The 21,734-nt window shown below is 36.3% G+C and overlaps 1 protein-coding gene across 2 annotated transcripts; it reads left to right on the top strand.

Annotated features, from left to right (window-relative positions):
• The first annotated feature begins 6,020 nt into the window (after positions 1–6,020).
• LOC131060642 (uncharacterized) lies at positions 6,021–8,300 on the top strand. Of its 2 annotated transcripts, none has more exons than XM_057993954.2 (2): positions 6,021–6,804; positions 7,604–8,300. In XM_057993954.2, the coding sequence occupies exons 1-2, from the start codon at positions 6,597–6,599 to the stop codon at positions 7,873–7,875; spliced, it is 480 nt and encodes a 159-aa protein (XP_057849937.1). In that variant the 5' UTR covers positions 6,021–6,596; the 3' UTR covers positions 7,876–8,300. The 2 variants fall into 2 exon arrangements, with proteins under 2 accessions (XP_057849937.1, XP_057849935.1); XM_057993952.2 differs by having other exon boundaries at positions 6,059–6,804; positions 7,592–8,300.
• The last annotated feature ends 13,434 nt before the right edge of the window (positions 8,301–21,734 follow it).

The following is a 21,734-nucleotide window of genomic DNA, read 5'->3' on the forward strand; positions in this document are numbered from 1 at the left end:
AAATTCATGTTCAGTCAATTGGTTTTGATTTGGTGATAGGATGATATCCTGTTTGCTAGAAATCCTGGTTTATGGTTCCGGCGAGGGTTTCACCGACAAAGCTTTGATGAAGATCTTTGATGACATGCATAAGTAGTGTTGGTGCGGCTTCTGGTATGGATTCAAGATGCTGATGGTGATCATGTTCAAGACTTGGTTGATGGAGATCATTGCTTTAGCATGTATGGACCTAAATTGGGTCCTGGTGTATCTAGGTTATGGACTGACTTAATGTAACATGCGGATTGGACCTCTCGATGTGTTTCTGGGATGTCTTATGGGTTGGTTATTATTTGTTTGGTCTTAGGCCGACATGTTTATGTAATTGGTTTATTGTCTAGTGGCCAACCTAATTGTTTATGGTCGAGGGTTTGTATATACATGATGTAAGATCTCATTGTAGATCATATAGGTGAGGTTGGATATGTAATGAGTGAATAATGTAATAATCATTCAGGCAGAGGGTTTGGTCGATCATTGGAGATCGAGTTGGGTTTATGTAAGAGTATTTAGTCCTCCAGTATTGAGCTTGACCAGAACTGTGTTCAAGCATAGGAGATGCAATCTTTGCAGTTCATTCATTCTTCTGGATTGTAGTCTGGATTTCTACGTAGTCAATGATACTCCTTTTGTGATGAGAAATGCGCTCTAGGCTGTTGACCTTCCTGCAAGTGCAAGCCCCTCAATTGTAATTCACATACTTACTGCAGAAGTAATATCTGACTGTGGGTAGGCTTCCCACAATAGTTTTTCCCTTTATCGGGTTTTCCACGTACAAATCTTGGTGTCATGTGGATGGTATTTATTCTTTGATTGTTATTTATGCTTAATTGGTTTATCTGGTATTTCGGTAATTGGTTTAATCATTCTGGTATTGATGTTTTGGGTTATGGTATTAAAGTTTTAATTGCTTAATATTCCAGTAATCTGAGACAACTGATTCACCCCCCCTCTCAGTTGTCTTCTAGTTATTTGAACTGTCTAACAATTGGTATCAGAGCTCCGGTCCTCTTTGTAGAAGCTTAACTGCTTGAGGAAGATCCTATGGCGACTAACAGTTCAAGTTCATCTAGTTCATCTGGAGCTATCTTTCAGAGAGATATTCCTAGGCTTGATGGAATAAATTACAGAGTATGAAAGATTCAGATGGAGACTCATCTGAGATGTCTTGGCAAGAAGATTTGGGAGATCACAGAGAATGGTGTTACACCTCATAATCTAGCATCTAGCAACACTCCTCCGACAAACTTGGATAAGGAGCTTGAGAAAGATTGTAGAGAAAGAGAAGCCCTCTTGTGTGCACTTTTTGATCAACAAATATTGGGATTAACTGATAAATCATCTGCAAAGGCTATATGGGATAAGTTGGAGACTCTTAATGATGGTGACCCTACTATGAAGATTGCTAAACTTGATGGTTACCGGGTGAGATATGAAAACTTGAAGATAGAAGAAGATGAAAGGATTACTGCATTCATGGAAAGGGTAAACGAGATTGTTATGGGAATTCAATGTTGTGGTGGAACTCTAAGTGAAGATGAAATAGTTTCTAAAGTTCTGAGAGCTTTGCCATCGACTTACAAGATGAAGGCTACTACAATAAATGAATTAAGAACAATGGCTAATACTTCTGTCAACAAAGATACCTTAGTTGGGAAATTATTTGCTTTTGAGCTTGAAGAATTTGGACCTTCTGGAGCTATGAAGTCTGAACCTGCTTTTCATGCATTTGCATCATCAACTAGTAAGAAAGATTGGAAAGATTTATATGCAAAGGAATTGGATGATATGAAGAGGGAAGATGAAGAATTTGAGCAACTTGAAGCCCTATTTGGTAGAAGAGTACCTAAAGGACCAGTAGGAAGTAAGTATGAAGGAAAAACACCTTATAAATGTTTTGCATGTAATAAGATAGGTCATTTTTCATCTAGATATCCTGAAAGGAATTCAAGATTTGAAGAGAGAGCTAGAAGATCTTTTAAGCCTAACCCTAGATCAGAACAAGTATAAGTATAGGAAAAACAGAGACAAATCATGCTACATAGCAGATGAGGAAGGTGTGACTGATTCTGATGATGAACCGACATCCGACTCTTCTAGTGGATACTAACTTGTCAAAATAACCTATTTTGATGACCCAACCTGAATATGCATCGACACAGTTAATCTAAAATTGCATATCCACAGTCCTTCACCATATCGACATATGTTATTTTGATGACCAAACTCCATGGTGACAATCTTCATTGGCATATCTATTCCAAAATGCACATCCATCGAAACAACTAACACTATCAAATTAACTCTTGGAGGTTATACCGTCTGTACAAGCTTGTTCTAATGACTCAACTTGAACATGCAACACTTGTTGTTTCTCTGCATCCTCAAGTCATCCCTGCAACACTTGCTGACATCAATGACAATAATGCCAACATATAGCGGCTTGAAAAAAATGCCATCGAGATCGCGTCGAGAGAGTTGATATCCTCAACGTGTCCCAATTCGAAGTATTCTTGTGGGGTGATAAAATCCCCAATCAAAAATACCCCTCTCTACAAAAATAAAAAGTGGGTGTTGTTCATTGCTCTTTCTCTTACACCCAAGATATGCGAAGACGAGGGGAGAGGATACTCAAGTAGAATGGTGGGTCCACTCAAACATGTGTGCAAGCGCACAAGACACATAAGACACTAGTTAATTTTAATCCCACATGCAAAGGTTTTCTACACTAAGATGCAAAAAAGAAACTAAGCTAGTGAGAAAATTGATCTTTGACAAGCGGGGTTGCAAACAACTGTTAGTAGTCTCAGATTTTGATCTTGGACCAACGGGGAAACCTGCAAAAATTGAAAATATGATTAGTAACACAAAAGCTCTAAGGTTACAGCACAAACGCTGAACCATAGGCGTAGACACCAAAATGCCTGCACAAACGTCGAAATGTTTGCGCAGACACTGAAACTATCTGCGCACAACCTACCAACAGAAAGCGGAAAAAATGAAAAAAATGAAAAATTTTCAAAATTTGAATTTAAAACTACCTACGACATAGACGTTAATCCTACGCACAAACATTAAGCGTCTGTGAAAACGTTGAAGTGGGGAAATTAAATGCTATACAACTACTTGAAATTCAAAAATTTGAAATTTGAAATTAAATTTTTTTAAGTGGGCTTTTTCTACCTCAACGCAAACATTGAAGCAGTGTGCAGACGTCAGCCGTCTACGTAGGTGTTGATGCGCCAAAAACCTGAAAATTTAATTATTTTGCTCAAAAACATAAATCAACTAACTATTCTAGATTGTTTTTGTTCTTTTTAAACCATTTTGTGTTGTTTTGATTCTTTTTAAACTTTAGGGAAAAGAAAAGAAAAATCGAGCTCTAAAACTAAGTGTCAAAAGACACTAGCGCGGGACAGAGACATGGAAGTATAGTCCTACCAAAAATGGCGGTCATAAAATTTAAATTCAAAGTGCAGACATTGATATTTGGCGGAGACGTTGAAACAGCCCGACCCAGGCAATGATTTGCAGATGTAGGCGTTGAACCAGGACCTGCGAGCTAAAAACCATAAAAACTCAAAATTTTGATTAGTTTTTAGGGACGTGGGTCCCACCGAGCGTGCCAAAATGAAGAGGGTCAAAGAGTGATAAAGAAGATGTAATGGATAGAAATCAAATAACGCATCAAAAGACATAAAAACTAAACCATTATACCTTCTTACTTCCACCTTCTCCTTCGGATTGAGCAAATGGTGAAGTGGAATGCGCCCAATTACTCCACTTGATTGGATGTGCTCCTTTGATTGATTGTGGTTGCTCTCCAATGCACGACAACTAGTGAGAGTATGAATGGATGAGTGAATGCAAATGGATAGGGAGTGATTATGGATTTGATTACTATTTGGATATAGTATGGATGTTCAAGGGATGGATTCAAAAGTTATAGTGGTAGCATATGATTACTTGAAAATGAGATGATAAATGAAGGAGAGGAGACCCCAATTTATAGATTTGAAGAGGGATGAATGGACGATTGAGATTGAAAGTAGATCAAGGGTAGATATTGAAGGAAGGTGGGGACATGGATTGAAGGGACATGGTGTGGAGACTAAGAGATTTGCCATAAAGGCATTTCTTGTCTCCACCCACAATGTACATGAGGAAGAGATCTTCAAGTACATTAGGAAGACAAAATGGAATTAAAAATTCCTTGGGAGAGGACAAGGGAATTACAAATTCGTAAGTAATGAGGTGCATGGGGAAAAGAAATGGGAAAAGGAATTAAAAATTCCTTGGGAAGATAAGAGTGTGTGGGAGAATGAGAAAATTTAAAATCCTTGAAATGACCAAATTTGGTGAATTTAAGGTTGGAGGTTGAGAGGGGACAAGCCATTTATGGCAATTGGTTGACTTTGTGGCTAATCTTTATGATTAGCCACTAGCAAATGATTAGAGAGGATGATTAGGAAAATTAATAAGGGATTAGAAGACAAGCAGACAAGTTAGAAGGATTTGACAAGAGGAGAGAGAATGAGTGGAGGAATTAAAAATTAGGAAATAATGTTAAGTGAGCTTCTAGAAGAATTAATTAGGCTAAGTGAGGATTGGAGGAAAGTGATTTGTAGGAATCACATGATTTAGTTAATTAATTAATTAACTAAAGGGACTTTAGAAAAAAATAATTAATTTGAGGACTTTAGAAGAATAGGGAATAATTGATTTATGGACTATAGTGACAGTATTAATTAAATTAAATTAAATTAATTATGAGAAGAATAAAATATAACATAATTAAGTTGATTAACTATGTAGAAAGGATAAATTAATTAAATATTTAATTTAATTAATTTTAGACGTCTACAATGGTGTAGATATTAAAATCTTATATATCGATCTCCATACCATCATCCCTATCTTGACACCTAACAACAATCATTCATTAAAAATTGTCTTTAACATACATAAATAACTAGTCTTTTTTTAGACTATAAGAATAAGGTGACCCCCTATAAATTGAACATGGTCAGTGACATTGGCATCTGATACCACATGGACTAGTGGAGATTGGGACGCAGCTAAATTGGCTCCAAAATTGGGTTATTAAACTAGTGTTATTGATTTTTTCGAAATTTTTCAAAAAATCAACTCCAGAGCGAATTCTACTAATCTGTGACTTTGTGCCTACTAGATGAAGCTCTCACCAATCAAACCATGCCCCCAACCCATTAGTCTTATCAAAATAGAGTAGTTATATCATTTTCACCATTAAACTATTAGACATAATTAACTAAATATAATTAAAAGCGAATAACAAATTTACCTTAGAACTAAGAAGATTTCTAACTTTGCCTCCATCATGTTATTGTTTTCTCCTCTACATTATGCATTTTTCCATATATATATAGAAGTATGAAATTTTGTAGGTTATGGTTTAGTCCCCCGCTTAAGGACCAAAGAACCATGGAATTTTCTTACAAGAACGTTGACCTAAAAATTTAGGTAGTTAACCCGTCATACTTACCTAGGATGCGCATATAAGAGTACAGTGCCTTCTAGAATGTGAATTGCTTTACAATCAAGTAAAGCACAATGGGCTTGTTCTTTTCTACTTAGGATGCCTTTATCACATGATTCTTTCTCTACGAATCGGCCAACACACCCAGCTGGCTAATTCTCTTTTAGGGGTCCATGCAGTTAGTTCATATATCTATCCCGAGTTGTGGACCTTAGGGGGAATAGGACAAGAAAATAACAGTAGATTGCTTGGATAAGGTAGATATTATAGCAATCGTGTCCACTTGTGCTTGAATTAAGAAATGAATAGATCCTGCAGTATATGTGGCGGAAGTGCTCCCTGCCAGCTGGAACATTGAACATAAAGCTCGATAAAGATAAAACCCGCCAACAGTATCGGGTCTCAATCGTCACAAACCAGAGATTAAGATTGCAAGGACAAATAATGAAAGCTCTAACACATTGCCAGAAAGGCTTTAGACATGCACAAGTGTCGATATATACAATGCCCACTAAGCAGATAAGGCACAGCAAGTGGGCAGCACATAATGTCACATGAGGTCACACTCAAAACCCCAGCAAGCTAAACTGAAAGAGAGTCACACCCAGCTGGAAATATAATGGAAAAACCACAATTGAAAATGAAGTACATTGGAAGTTTTAATAGGGCACATTTGGTAGGTGTCTGTATGCTCAAATGGTCCCTGCACCTTTCGTTCCAGATTCTGGGCATTAAAGGCTAATACATTGACAATGTGGGCTTATAGTAGCATAGATCAAGGGCGAAATGATCTACATTGGGTGCATTCATTGATTTTTTCATTCATCATTGTACTTAGCTTCTCCGCCAAGTCTTGTCATGGCATCAACTAAGAAATAGTTAACGTTTTGTGGAGGCCCATTTGGTGTTTGTTTCATTGATGGGAACCCACTTCCAGCATCTTTAGCATTGATGGCCTGTTTAATAGTTTGATGTTAGGTTCTTTTGCCTTCTATGAAGCATTCTTGTAGCTTTTACGAAGTGTTCATTTTGAATAGCAATGCATAGATCTGGGCCTGGTGGTCTCTGTAAATTAGGTTTAAGAGTCCGCGCAGAAGAGAGACAACGGGCCGAAGCGGAGGGAGAAGAGGATTTTGATAAGAAATCCCAGTTGGGTTGCAGTACAGAGCAGGCAGTCCACCTTATTCCGCTGCTCCTGTTAGCATGCCTTCTGATTCTTTACGTTTTCTCCTACACTCCAGATGAGGGTAAGCTTTTTCGTGGATTATATTATTTACTTATGCCATTAATGCCTTTTGAATATTGTTATGTCTGTAACAATACTGGTAATCACGATGTATTTGGTCATTCATTTATACTGTAAACCTCAAAGACTATTAATTTATTGGGTGGGTTAATGATGGTCTGTTCATTCCTATAGATAGTAATGCAAATATGAGTTCTGTGTCGTGCCATTGGTATATATAATACCACTCGAGTTGTGTTTTGGTTATGGACAGTGATTATGAAATGTGACCCCATTGTAAGCATTAAGATGCAGAATGTGTCTTATTCCAGTTATTTGTACAATAGAACTGATTTAGTAATGTTTTGGGCATGCATACTGACAGTAGAAAACACGATTTTGAGAGTATTCTTGATAGTAGTAATAATAGTGCTGGTTCTGGGTTGTGCTATGCATTTATCCTATACAGCTCTACTCTAAAATGTTTTGGCAAGGATAATGACAGGGAAAAATGTGATTTGAGTGGATTTATAGAGGTAACAGAAATTGTTGAATCTCTGTTATTCCATTCTTTTATACCATAACTATATTTTATTTATTCTGTGAGTTTTCATGGTAGCAATCTCATTAATGCCTCTCTTCTGTTATTGTTTCGGGTATAGATAGTAATATTGAATAGTGTATTTTAGGTGAATGCACAGAGGTAATAGTTAGAATGTAGATGTCCTGTTATGCTATTCCTTTATCCCTTAAACATATTTTATGTGTTCTGTACTTATTGCATAACACTAATAATAACAATGAAGCAGGTTCTGTTCCAGAAAATGCCGGACTGATCAACTATGTTAAGGAGCCAAAGCCTGCAAACATACTCATTGGAAGCAAAGAGGAGTTACTGCAAACTTTCTCAGTATATAATCACAGAAGCTTGCATCAGCTGAAGCAAACACAACATAAAGTAAACCGGAATAATGCGATGAAGGAGAAGGAGGTCAAACAGTTTTTCAGTAAAGGAAATAAACTTGACATTAGAAGAACAAGGTTGAGGAAAAAATCTTTTCATAGGAAGGCTAGGATTCTTAATACCCATTAATGTTTTTCAGGGCATTTGATTTTGGGAGTTATTAGTGACACTTTTCCCTTATTCCACTGAGGTTTTTTACCCCATTCTAGATGGGTATTGGTAATGAATTGGAATGACTTCTATATTATCGAGGTCCTATGATTGGTGGAATCACGAGCAGAAATTTTTTGCTATGTTTTTTGATAATAGCTTTGGGTATGAATACTGTGATCATTTAAGGTGGAACTGATGTATAACAGGAAAGAATAATAGGAGGTAAACGATGCTAGCAGGAACTCTAGAAAGTTGTCAGCAGTTCCAATTCACCTTCTTGGTGATAATAAGGTATATCGATGACAGCATTATAAATCTTTGTACATTTTTATTGGGGTTGTATTTTAGTTTCATCTCTATTTGATCTTTATATATTCTGTTTACAAGCATTTTCCAATGAATATGCCGTTTATGCCTGTTTGGGTGATTTGTTATTCAAGCACACAAATTTGCATACTTAAAACTTCAAACATATAATTTTTAGTTAATGTTGTGTAAGCTGCTGTTTTTATCTCTTTAGATGAAAGAAGATGTTCACAACATTCAGAGCATTAATGCTAGCTGTCGAACCGCACTAGAATGTAGAAACAGAGCAAGATCATGCTAACATTATGGGCTTTTGAAATTGATCTTCATCTTTAAGACAGGGACCAGTCACAGGGATTTGTAATCTCTGGCTCAAACATATTAGGGAAGAAGCAGCACTACTGGTTTTGATGCTGGTGGCAAACTTTCTTTCCATTTTTAGTAATAGATTAACTAGTCATAAATTATCCTTGGAGATAAAAGGCATTTATCTTTCGGGTATAGGAAGTTTGAAAAACTCGCCCATCAACAGAGGTACTGCTGTTGTTTCAAGGGCTCCAAAACCTCATAAGAGGCGGGGTTAACCTTATCTGCTTGGTAGGTTCTAAATTCTTACTCAATCAATACCTTTTACATTATAGCGCCATCATAGAAGTGACTTTTCCAGTTCCTAATTGACTTGGAGAATTCTTGGAGTGCAATCACCCAATAGGACAACGACCTTTTCATTTGACTGTAAGTCCCTTGTTTATTCCCTAATAGCACAATTTCTGAGCTTAAACTAACACTGTTGGTTTTTTCTATGTCAGTGATTTTGTTTTACATTTTCTTTGGTTTCCTGGGAATTGCGTTCTGTGGGCTGCCATATTGCAGTTATCCCATGAAATTTAAATTATTCTAGCTAATCATCATTTTGGTGCTTCTTCTCAAATAGACAAGGCTACAAGTTGTGCATATTCTGTGTATGTATCTTAGTATAAATATCAAAAGCAATACAAGGTGGATTATTGTTGTTGTTTCTGATTTTGATTGTGTAGAATTTTGCATCAATGTCTCGGATCAATTTATGATGCTGAAAGTAGCAGCATAAATTTAAAAAAATGTCAATCTTTTCATCATTACAGTGCAGCACTACTAATTACTGTTGAAGAGTATTAGCAGACTTTAAGAAGACTTGTATTCTTACTGGAGTCTGTTAGAATCTGATATTAAAGAAGAGTTTGTGGCATGAGTACCGTGTCAACTGCTGGTAATACAAATCCAAAAGGTAATAGAAGTAAAACATAACTGTTTGAAGAGAGAAGCTCATTGCAACTTTGAGTCCAAAAATGTAATATGAAAGACCTTTCCAAGAATGTAAAACGACATCTTTCCAAGACAGATTATGCTGTCACTTTTCAATGTCTTTCAGATTAATCTTGCCAGCTGCTTCTTTGTACGTCTCTATATCTATGCTAGACAGCTCAAAAGAAGGGAGTTAATTAAATGAATGCATTAAGAGTCATCCTTTACTGAATCATTCTGACAAAAGAGGCACCCTTGACTGCGGCTGAAGCTATTCTGGCTCCAAAACAGACCTTTCATACAGCGTGATAGCGATGTGTTAGTCAATCGCAGCCGTTTATTACAAAACCGACGGTGTAAAACACGCGACTAACACGCGTGTTAGTCAATTCGTACTGCTGTTTTGGAGCCAAAATAGACGCGTCCCTTGACTGCTTCATTCTGACAAAAGAGTCAAAACTTTCACCCGCCATAATTATGGATCTACAAAATGTCTTTAAGAAGCTCCTTAGGTGTTGTGAAATGATCTTTTCCTTGTAATAAGTCAGTTAATTTCACTTGAGTATCAGATTGGAGACCAAACTAACAGAATTCAGAGCAAATCATCCTCTTGGTAAGGTATTAAAAGAATGTAACGTTGGCTATAAATTAAAATACCAATTCTAAAAGGGAATGATGTTAGAAGTCGGTGAAATGTTATAAATGTCTAGACAATTCAGATTTACCAAATTCTTTTCATATTATCATAATGAGTATTAGAATATGGAGTTAACTTTTTCATGTCATCTAGAATACATATATTCATAGAATTCATGCAAAGGTCCCCGGGCTGGCTTTGGCACCCTCTCTCGGGTAGGACATTATTTTTTATTTCGCCAGTTTTGAGGGGTTTAATCAAGGAAAAGTATTGATTTCAGATGCAAATCCAGTGCCCTTAGGTCTTTCCTCTCAGAAACATCAGCAGCATTATATCGACAAGAACCAAAGAACTATAATTGAAAAAAATTACTGAGCTTACGAAGCTTCATGTTGAACAGTTGAGCAGGTCACAAATATGATAATATCAGAGCAGCATATGTCTCTTCAACTGGTTTCCCAGCAAAAAGTGGGCTCCAGTCCTACTCAGCAAACTCATGTTCATAAAGATTCATTAATACGTCTGTCATACACCAAGTTAGCTTTCTTCAAACCAAGCTAATAAAGTTGCATTCAACCAAAAATATCACTCGGATATAAGGTCCTTACTAAGTCTTAAGTGGCTGGCATTGAAAAAAGCTTAGACAAGTTAAGACCAAAATTAAATCAATTGGTTAGTTCTAACCCTTTAGTGAACCATTTAAAAATTTACGTTCTGTTTTTGGCAGAAAAGAAACTAGACTGAACTTAAAACCTAGTTGTGTAAATCTTTTTTGTAGATCCAAGTTCCAACCCATACTGACGCAGACACTCCTTTATCTCTGATCTGTTACGGGTTAATTCACCAAAAAAAATTATAGAGCAATGAATAAATACAGGGGAAATTTAGCAAGAGCACCTTTATGTTACAAAAGGAACATCTACAGATCTCAAATTCCATGATTTCCATCCAATTTAACCAAAAAAAGCATCAGTAAGGAAAACGACAACATTTTAAGACCTAAAACAAGCCAGTAGAACACAAAAAGAGCAGTTACATATAATTGCAATTTTTAACAAAGATAATTTTTCCATAAATTTCACGCCACAAATACTAAGTAAAGTTCCATGATTCGGTGTATAGTTTAGATCCTGTTTCGGTGGTGCATCGTTTACCCTACATTAAAAAATTTCTGAGTCACCTGGTTTTACCCAAAAAAATCAGTAGTAATTTAACAGGTCGCAGATCAGAGATAAAGGAGTACCTATCGCATCCAAAATTGCGAAAGCCGTTTGCAATTTTGCACCAATGATGCAGAGTATAAACCATCTCTGCTCTCAATTATTATCTGTATCCTTGTTCGTCCATTTTAAAGCTTAGCAACCTCTAACAAAGCCAGAGATTACATTCATATGTGAAAAAGCAAAGGTGGTTTGATGCATTCGTCGCTTCCCATGTAGAATGAAATATGAAATAGGTGATTTGTAAAGTTACACTAAAATATTACCCCATGATTCCCTGTTTATTTTAAGAGGGGGGAGTTTCTTCAAGTGATTTCTTTCTACATAACCATTCGATAATAGTGATTAATCGCACAGATATTTGGAGGAGATTCTGACCAGAGGCATTAAACCAATGGACACCTAGTAATATATTTTAAATTTTCGAACCTGTCATCTCTTCTATCTCAAGGTAGGATCCATAAACCTCCCATTTGCTAGGATTTTTTCATACTATGTTGACAACAATTTATTCGAGATGATAGCAATGATCAACACCCAGAAAACAAGAAAACAATCGAGCCGGTAGCAAAATCTCTATCATACTCTTTACCTTTGAGGATGTTGCTCCTGTTACAAGTTCCTTATCGAACATAAGTCCAAGAGATCTTGAATCGAATTCATAATTATTTTAAAGTCTTTTTCAATGTCGACTTTCCTATTATGAATCTTGATCAAGAAGCCAACAATTTTGTGAAGTATTGCTTCCTCAAATAGTTCACCGACCATCAAATTATGTTCATATTGAAAATAAATATTTTTTATATACTGCACATTCCATGATAAAATGTCATCTAGTTTCAACCACCTCATTCTTGTAGGAAATACAAGAATCATTTTCTTCCTAATCTTCTTTTGGGTAATTTGTCTACTATCTCACATCTAAGATTGTGTGAAATAATTCTCAACTACGTGATTAAAGGTTTAGACTTCCCTATGAACCCTCAAATAGTCTTTCTCATTATGTTCCCACATGAGATTGAATTCTTTGGCATTGTGTTTTTTTGAGCAATCTGTCTTGTCCCCATGGCAGTCCTAAATTTTAAAATACACATTTTTTTAACCTCTTTCTTAATGTTGGGAAATTTGTGCAAATTAATAACCCATAAACTCATCCACTTGCTATTTTGTTTTATCTAAGACTTTTTACTACAATTTAATTCTTAAACACTATTTTCGGTCAACGATGTTTATCCATGTTTTCTATTCTTTTAATGATGCCTCCATTAGAAACATTTTAGCATCAGCCAAAAGAATTTCATAGGGGATAGTCGACTTGACTTTGAGACTGGTAGTAATTAGATGCTTTTGAATTATTTCCACCTGCCTCCACTTATGGTTTGACATGCCACTCTCTTAGACCTCACAACCATAAAAGAACAACCAGTGTGACCAACAAAATAAAAAGGGTTTCTTGGTTTTCCAATTTCATTATATTGCTTTCCTACACCTATTTTGCAATAGGTAAGAAGCTCTCCAACCTTCTTGTATCCTTTTTTGTTATACACATCTCCCAGATGAGCCTATTGTGGAAAGCAAGTACTTCTTCCCCTACTTCCAATGAGCTACCACCAAATATGAAATTAACTTGTTTCTCTCTTTTCAACAAGAAAATCATGGCTTTGATCTTGCTAGTGTTCACTTTCATCCAAACTTCATAGCAAAATAGCTCTAAAGCCTTCAAATGTTTTCCCAAACCTTGGGCACTTTTAGCAATTATGATAAGATCGTCCACATAAAAAAGTAACTTGATCACATAACTTGTAAGTTGGATATCCAATTCCATTAGTTTTAACAATTCTTCAAGTTTATTAATATATAAACCAAACAAAGTGGCGAATAGAGACAACCCTATTGGACTCTAATGGTGTTGCCAAAGCATCCTAACATACCCTCTTTAGTTCTAATTTTAGCTCTAATTTGCTCATTAAGGTTATGCATGGTTGCTATAAACTTATTAGGAATCCCAAGTCTCTCCACTTTGCTTTAGAATTTGTCCTTGGGGATGATGTCAAAGGCTTTTTTGAAATCAACAAAGTAGCAAAAAGCTTCTCCCCCTTGAGTGTCAAACGATTTCAATGAAGTGCCTAAGAGTGATGCAATGATTGATAATGGAGTGTCTTGGTCTAAAACTAGCTTGCACTATTGCACTCTCTCTTTTTATTTTGCCCAAGTGTTGATTCTATGTTCTATCATGCTCCCAAAAAGCTTTCTAAGAAGAGGATTGAGCATGATAGTACCACAATTAGAAGGGTTATTAATATCTCTACTTTTGTGTAGAAGGATTACCACACTAGTAGTCCACTTCAAATGTCGAAAAACCACTTTAAGTGAAGCTATTAAAGATTTTTTTGATTTGAGAAGCAAGGATCTCATTTCCCCACTATAAAAATTAAACTTGCAGCCCATCAATGCCTTGAGCTTTACTACTTGTAAGGTTCTTTATACCTTGTTTGATATCTTTCATCGAGAAGAGCTCACTTGGTACACTAATTATGGGAGTTTTACCTTTCTCTTGTGTTCCTTCATAGAGGAGCTTCATATATTATAGCCAATGGTCATCTGTGATATTATTTTCTATCTATTTTCTCTTTTGTTGTAGCTCTCCCCAAAAGCTTGTAGGTTTGTGCTTATCTAAAGGAATGACATTTATTCAACTCACATCATAGGACATTTGTATTCGCACAACAATTGATGTGCTTGAGCTAAGGAGGCAAAAGGTGCTATGTCGTAATTGTTAACATAGATGTATCTATTGTAATCTAAAATCAACAGGTGCGAGAGGGAGAAATATTATAATCTTAGGTGATTTTGTTGTAATGGATATTCTCAAGCTTTTAGCTCTCAGTTGAAGAGGTATCGGCCTAAAGTTTATGCTCTCATAATGAATAGCAAAAACGATCATAACAATGATGTAAAATCTTCCATTAAAATAAGTAAATTTTAATCTTAACACATATTTTGGGACTAGTATATATAAATATCATATTCCTCAACACATAATTAATCACAAGTTGATATGAAAGCTGCAAAAATATTGTTTTCTTTTAAATATAAATTCTTTATAGATAAAGACAATAATTTCCCAACATATATCAACAAGAATTTCCCACCCATGTGACATGAATACCCAAGTAGCAGGCTTGCTTACAAAAACCACCAACAAGGGTCCCCATCGTCCTCCAACCATTATCTCCTTAGTAAGATCCTTTAAAACCCATTCTAGCACCCTCCTAGTCATCTCTCTCTTGTGTTTGATTCTTTTGGATTCCTAGTGATACTAACCCCCTGCACTCAATGAATTGTAAAGTGCTTTCTTGGATTGTGATAGTTATCTCTCTCTTATGTTTTGATTCCTTTAGATAACTAGTAGAATTAGTCCCCCACTCTCAATGAATTGTAAAGTGCTTTCATGGATTGTGAGTATATTAACACCATCAAGAAAATATCGATTACAAGATGTAGAGTCTAACTATCATCTAGACATCTTGCTTTTATAAGAAATCAAAGTAAGTGGACCATGTCTTGAGCCCACCCCTAAAACAATCTGGAATGAAACCTTTTTCTTCCACTCTAATCACTTTAATAGGAGTGATGGCATCATGCTAGGGCTAGCTTATATGCTTTCTAAACTCATTGTCACATCTACATTGACCTTGTAAATTGTTGTGTGGGGTTTACATCTCATACATGGTCATTCAACACAATTCTACATTTATTCTTTCACGAGTCTAGTAAGTGAACCCTATTATGAAATCATTGTGTAATAGTCTCCCTACGATAGATTCAACAATTGAGGGTGATTTCAACATAGTGAACATCATTTTTACCATGGATAAACTAGTCCCCCTAAATTGCCTCTAGACAAATTTGTTGCTTGAATCCTTAATCATGTCATTCTTTTGCATTTTTTAACCCATCCTTAGCAAGAAAAGTAGTCACGTCCCTCAATGGTTCAAAATTCTAATTATAGTTTAGCTTCCCATAGTAAACTTAACTTTCGACCATTTTTATAGGTCCCCTAACTTGAACATTTATTAATACGTTGTTGGTCACCTTGTTCGATGATGTCTTTTTGTCACCCTTTTTTTTTTTTATCATTTTCTTATTAGTTTTGTGTACTAATTGACACATCATCCTGCTCTTCCTTGCTCCCGTCCATTTAAGTTAAATACCTCCTGTAGTCACATAAATCTGTCTACTTAATTAAATGAATATTTAGTATTTATTTGATTATTTAACCATCAGTCATCACTTAATTAAATTAATATTTAACTAATTCATCATCAACCCCTTCTCCTATTAATTAAATAAATTATTCAATTTATTTAAATTAATTCATTAAGCCACACTCAAAATCAATTAAATGAATAAATCATTTTATTTAATTTAAACCCCTTTCCTCTTTTAAACAAATAATAAAACATTTATTTAAATCCCTAAACTACCCCCCACTTGCATTCTCCTACAAATGCAAGTTGCAACCACAATTGAAATAAATTAATTTTATTTTAAATAAAATCCTATTTTCCCTCACCCACCAAACCCACTTGCAATCTTAAATCCCCTTCTAGACTCTTCCAACCACTTTCTAAACTCTTCTAACCACTCCTTATTAGCCTAATCCATCTCCTAAATATTGTCACATTCCTAAGCAACTTGGAGTCACTTCTCAAAACCTCCAAAGTCTTTGAAAAACATTTAATGCTTTATGTATTCAACAAGTTAACCCCTAAAGTTTTCCAAACCACTAATAGCTCTTACATGACCACTAATGGCGCTTACATAACCATTTATGGTTAATTCCACTTGCCCACATGGTTAGAGACTTTCCCTCTAACTCAACCTCCATTTGACTCATAGGTCTCTTCAAGTATTTATTGCTTTTGACCATGGTTATCTCCACTAACTCTTGCACAAGAGTTTATCCATTGGATAAAGACATTATTTATTGGATAATGGCTTTATTCATTCAACTCAACACTAACCTTACCTCCCAAGTTAACCTTCAAGTCACGTCAAGCATTTAATGCTTCTTCCCTCTCCTCTCAACCCATCTCATGATGACATTTGTCAAGCATTGAGATTGTTTGATTTCTCTGGAATACTTTTAAAACTAGCTCTAATTTATTTTCCAAATTTACATTCCTTACACACTGTGTTGTGAGGTTTGACAATTTTAGGCAAGTCTCTAACTGCCTTAGTAGTACTGTTTTTTACCTTGCAATCAAAGTTTAAATGACAAAGTCTTTTGTGCCATAACCAACTTTCATCAATGTGTGCAATCAAACATGTCTTTTCACTTTTATTCAAATGAAAGATATTACCTCTGGTATTACCGGTTGCAATTTCTAAACCAGTTCTATTCATAATTTTGCATTTTCCATTTTTGAATTGTAATTGAAATCCTATTTCTACTAATTGACCAACACTCAAAAGATTATATTTTAAACCTTCAACATAGTAAACATTTTCAGTGTTATGCTTACCATCAAGAGATATTGAACCCTTAACTCTAATTGAACAAGCTTTGTCATCGCCAAATCTTACTAGGCCTCCATTATATTCTTGAAAGTTCAAGAATTTGCTTTTGTCACCAGTCATGTGATGTGAGCATCCTAAGTCAATGATCCACTCATCCTTTGTTTCAACTTTTGCTGCCAAGGCCCGTTCTACCGGTTGTACTGCAGGTGCCGGTTGATCTTCTGTTATAGCAACGAAAACCCATCCATTGTCTGTCGGATCCTCATCAGAGTCATCAGTTACTCCTTCATCAGCAATATAACAAGATTTATCCTTATTTTTCTTGAATCTATATTTCTGAAATTCAGGATTAGGCTTGTATGTCCTTTTAGCTTCTTCTCTTAACCTAGCATGTCTATCAGGGCATCTTGAAGCCATATGACCAATCTTGTTACAGTTAAAACATTTAAAGGGTGCTTTTCTTTCATACTTACTTCCAATTGGACCTTTAGGCATTTTTCTTGCAAATAGTGCTTCAAGTTCTTCAAGTTCTTCATTTTCTGTCCTAGTTTCTTCAAGTTCTTTTGCATAAAAGGCTCTCCAATTAGATTTGTCAAATGATGATGCAGATGATGTTGATGCTTTGAAAGCTAGATCTGTCTTTATAGTAGTAACATGACCAAATTCCTCAATTTCAAAGGCTGATATTTTTCCAATCAATGTATCCCTAGTTACTGATGTGTTAGGCATTGTTCTAAGTTCATTTATTGTAGTAACCTTCATTTTGTATGCCAGTGGCAATCCTCTTAAATTTTTTGAAACAATCTCATCTTCACTTAAGGTTCCTCCACAACATTTAATACCTAAAACAATTTCATTTACTCTTTCCATAAAAGCAGAAATTCTTTCATCTTCTTCCATTTTCAAACTTTCATACCTGACCCGGAAGCTTTCAAGTTTTGCAATTTTGACTATGGAATCCCCTTCATTCAATGTTTCCAAATGATCCCAAATAGCTTTAGCAATATATCTATCTGATAGTCCCATGATTTGCTGATCTGATAATGTGCTCAGAAGTGCTTCTCTTGCTTTGCAATCATTTTCTTCATCTTTGGCCAGATTTGGAGGATTAGGTTGAGTTGTAGTAGGAGCAGTATATCCATTCTTTGTAACCTCCCAGATGTCTTTTCCAATACAATTCATATGTGTCTCCATTCTAATCTTCCATATTCCATAGTTAGTTCCATCAAGTTTAAGACTGTCCTTCCTGAAATAGTTGCTAGACATTGGATCTCCTCAAGCTGTTAAGCTTCTGCAAAAAGAGGACTTAGCTCTGATACCAATTGTTAGGTCCCAAAGACAACTAAGAGGGAGGGGAGGGGGAGGGGGGTGATTCAGTTGTCTAATAAATTCAAACCAAAAACTAATTAACCAACTTAATGTTTAATACTGATAAACCAGTTAAGTATGCCGGTAGACAGTGTTAACAGTAAATTGCTATACCGGTAAGGATTAATGCATGAAACATAAACATAAAGTCATCCACAACACATAACACCAATATTTGTACGTGAAAACCCTGTAAGGGGAAAAACCACGGTGGGAAACCTTACCCACAATCAAATGATACTACTGTAGATAGTAAGTGTACATAAATGGGGTTTGCACATGCAGAAAGGCCAACTGCCTAGAGCTCACTGCTCAAACACAAATGGGAGTCACACTGACTACAATTGGATGATTAAATCCAATAAGAATGTACTGCTTAGAATAGCATCTTCATATGCTGAATTCAGTACCGGTGTAATGCTGATATGCTTTCACAAAACCCTAGCTTCATCTTCAAATGATGTCTTCGTGTATAGCTCTGCTAAATCTCGCATATACCTCCACACACAACCTTCTTCTCATTCCACATCCAATCTTACATTTATATCATAACCTAAGACCAATTATAGTAGGTCGACTCTACAAGATATTACAATAAAATCATTTTACAACTAATACAATATTCGATGCAATAACCGATTGAACATGTTGGCTTAATGCATTTACAACATTAATTAATTAACTCCTTAGCTTGACACGCTAATCTGGAATAGATAGTCCTATCGGTGTAACCTTAGATAACCCTGGACCTATTTACCGGTAAAAGCAAATATGCAAGTATAAATATACCAATGTTTAGTTCTTCAAAACAAGGTGTCCCCATGATGTCTTAGATATTTCTAGGTGTCTTCCATGTCATTCCAGGTGCCGGTGATGATTATATCCTATCGGTGAACCATATACCAGTAACTGTGCAATAGTTACTTGTCTGCCAGTGAATGCTGCTAAATCTCCAAAGTGCCAAAGTTGATAAGTGCTCAGTAGGTGTTGACATCAATGACAAAACCATAGCAAAATAACAACACCTTGCATATATGTGAGCTGCAACTAATAAACTTCTCTCAAAATATCTGATATTTGTTGAAACTAATTGCAAAAACCAACTCCTCATTCTGACAACTTTCCAACGATATATAATACTTGCATATTTGGGTAAACATTACCCCTTTAATGAATTAATCCCAGGTGCAAAACAGTCATTTAAATTTTTTGAATCTCTTCTATAGATGGAACTATATTATTTAGTTTTGATTTTTACTTGATTTTCACCTTCTGCGCCTCGCCACGTGGCACCTCCTGGTTCACTTGTGAGTACACCTAGGTGCCACCTGATCTACCTTCTGCACCCTACCACGCGGCACCTCCTGGTTCGCTCGTGAGTACACCTGGGTGCCACCTGACCTGCCACTGGACGACCACTTCATCATCCACCAGACCCACCATTCAGTCTTGGCTCTTCTTTGTAGCTGATCCATAATGGATAACCGTCGAGCAACTTCATCTTGTGGTATAGCGACAATCGTTGGATCTTCCTCAACTTGCTCGACCTTTAACACACCTGAGCTGCTCTTTTGGCGGACCCACCATTCAGTTGTTGGGTCATGATGGTTAACTGTCGTACAACTTCCCATTACGGTATAGTGACCACTGTCAAATCATCTCCAACTTGCTCAGCCTTTAATTCGCCCTTTTGTCGCAAAATTTGGGCGCCTCAGGATGCGTGCGTGCACATGGGGTCCACTGAGTCGACAAGCAGCCTCTTGTCAAAATACTGTACGCTTTGACACTATAGATGTGTGTGGCATTGCTTTTAAATCTATAAACTTTCCTCCTCACCACCAATGTGGGATAAATGTATCCACACATTCCCCTGTCACCATCCATGTGTTCTACGCCTGAGCCTTTGTTTGAAAATTTCTGAGCCTTCAAAATGCCATTTCATCTACTAAATGCATTTGTTGATAATGTTTCATAATGCTCACGCCAAACTCCATATAGCAAGGACGAGGCAACACTTGCCAGTTGCAATTTGTTTAAAACTTTCTTTTAACATTTACCTCACCACGCAGAGGGAATTTGACATTTATACCTGCCAATTTGCATTTACTTGAAGTTTAATGGCCATCACACCATATAGGGAGACTTTGGCATTTTCTCATGTCACTTACATTTATTTGAAGGTTAAAATGCCTCTTCATCCATCACGATGTACAAGACTTGGCTTCACGTGCCAATTTGCATTTGCTAGAAACCTTCTATGACATTTTCAGCCACACACAAGGAGATGCTGGTATTAAACCTGCCAATACACATTTGCAGAAAGTTTTTTTTTTAACATTTACCTCAAACCCATGTAGAGGGAGGATTTAGATTCATTTACTTGGAAGCTTTTGAGGCCCACGCGACCCATGGAGGAGCTGTGCATTTTCTTGAAATATTTAATGGTGTTTCTAGCAGCCATGCCACAATTCACGCAAGGAGGAGGATGCTAGCAAGGGTCATGGGTTTCAGCTTTACACCTTCCAATTTGCCTTTGCTTCTTTTAAAACCTTCTAAATAGCCCTTTTCAATGCCAAATTGGGGAAGATTGGGTCAACACTTGCTATTTGCCTTTGCTGAAAGCTTCTATCCCTTCTCCATTCCATGCCAACTGCTAGGAGGATTTGGCACTATGCCTGCCAACTGCTGCTTTAAACATTTCTAAAGTCTTCTCTACAATTTCATCATCTTTCACTGGCTTTGGCATTTCACATGCCAATTGCATTATAAAATATATTTGGCTTATAAAACCAAACATTCCTGCCTTCAACACGCACCATTTTTCATTGGGATTATAGAATATATTTGTTTAACGCAATCAATTTGCTTGGGGCATAAAATAAAATGGAAATATGGGCATGGTATCAAGAACTTCAAACCTTCAACTAATAATGGCTTACACATTAGCATTTCAGATATATGTCCATCAATCCCTATATGACAAATAAAATGAAGTCGCCTCTCACTGTCCCACTGGCGAATTACAGTCGAGTTGGTGTTAATACGCACTACTATGAATTAAGACCATTTCACCATGAAATCAACATTGTAAGGGCAAGAGCCAGATCGGGCCCCCAAAGTGGGCCCAACTAAAAAAAAATTCATTTTCATTCAACTGACCCTTGAAATGCCTAAGGCACCTTGAACATACCTCTGGAGTTGATTTGCACCATTATCCGATCATTAAACTGACTTTTGCAACTCACTGGCAACTGTGCTACATGCATTTAAACCCAAAGATGCATTTTAAAAATTGGTCAGAACACCTTTTTGGACTTCACAAACTGATAGGCGTGTACTCTAATATGCTAACTTTCAACCTGCAAAACCATTCCTCATGATGAATCTCGAGTGAATAAATATTAATGCACAAAAATGACCAAATGGCTCTGTCAGCATTTGAACCTGATAAAATCAATGTGTAGGGACCTCAAAGTGCAGGCATTAAAAATATCAAA

Source organism: Cryptomeria japonica, chromosome 3 (assembly GCF_030272615.1).
Source record: "Cryptomeria japonica chromosome 3, Sugi_1.0, whole genome shotgun sequence".
Classification (NCBI taxonomy): domain Eukaryota; kingdom Viridiplantae; phylum Streptophyta; class Pinopsida; order Cupressales; family Cupressaceae; genus Cryptomeria; species Cryptomeria japonica.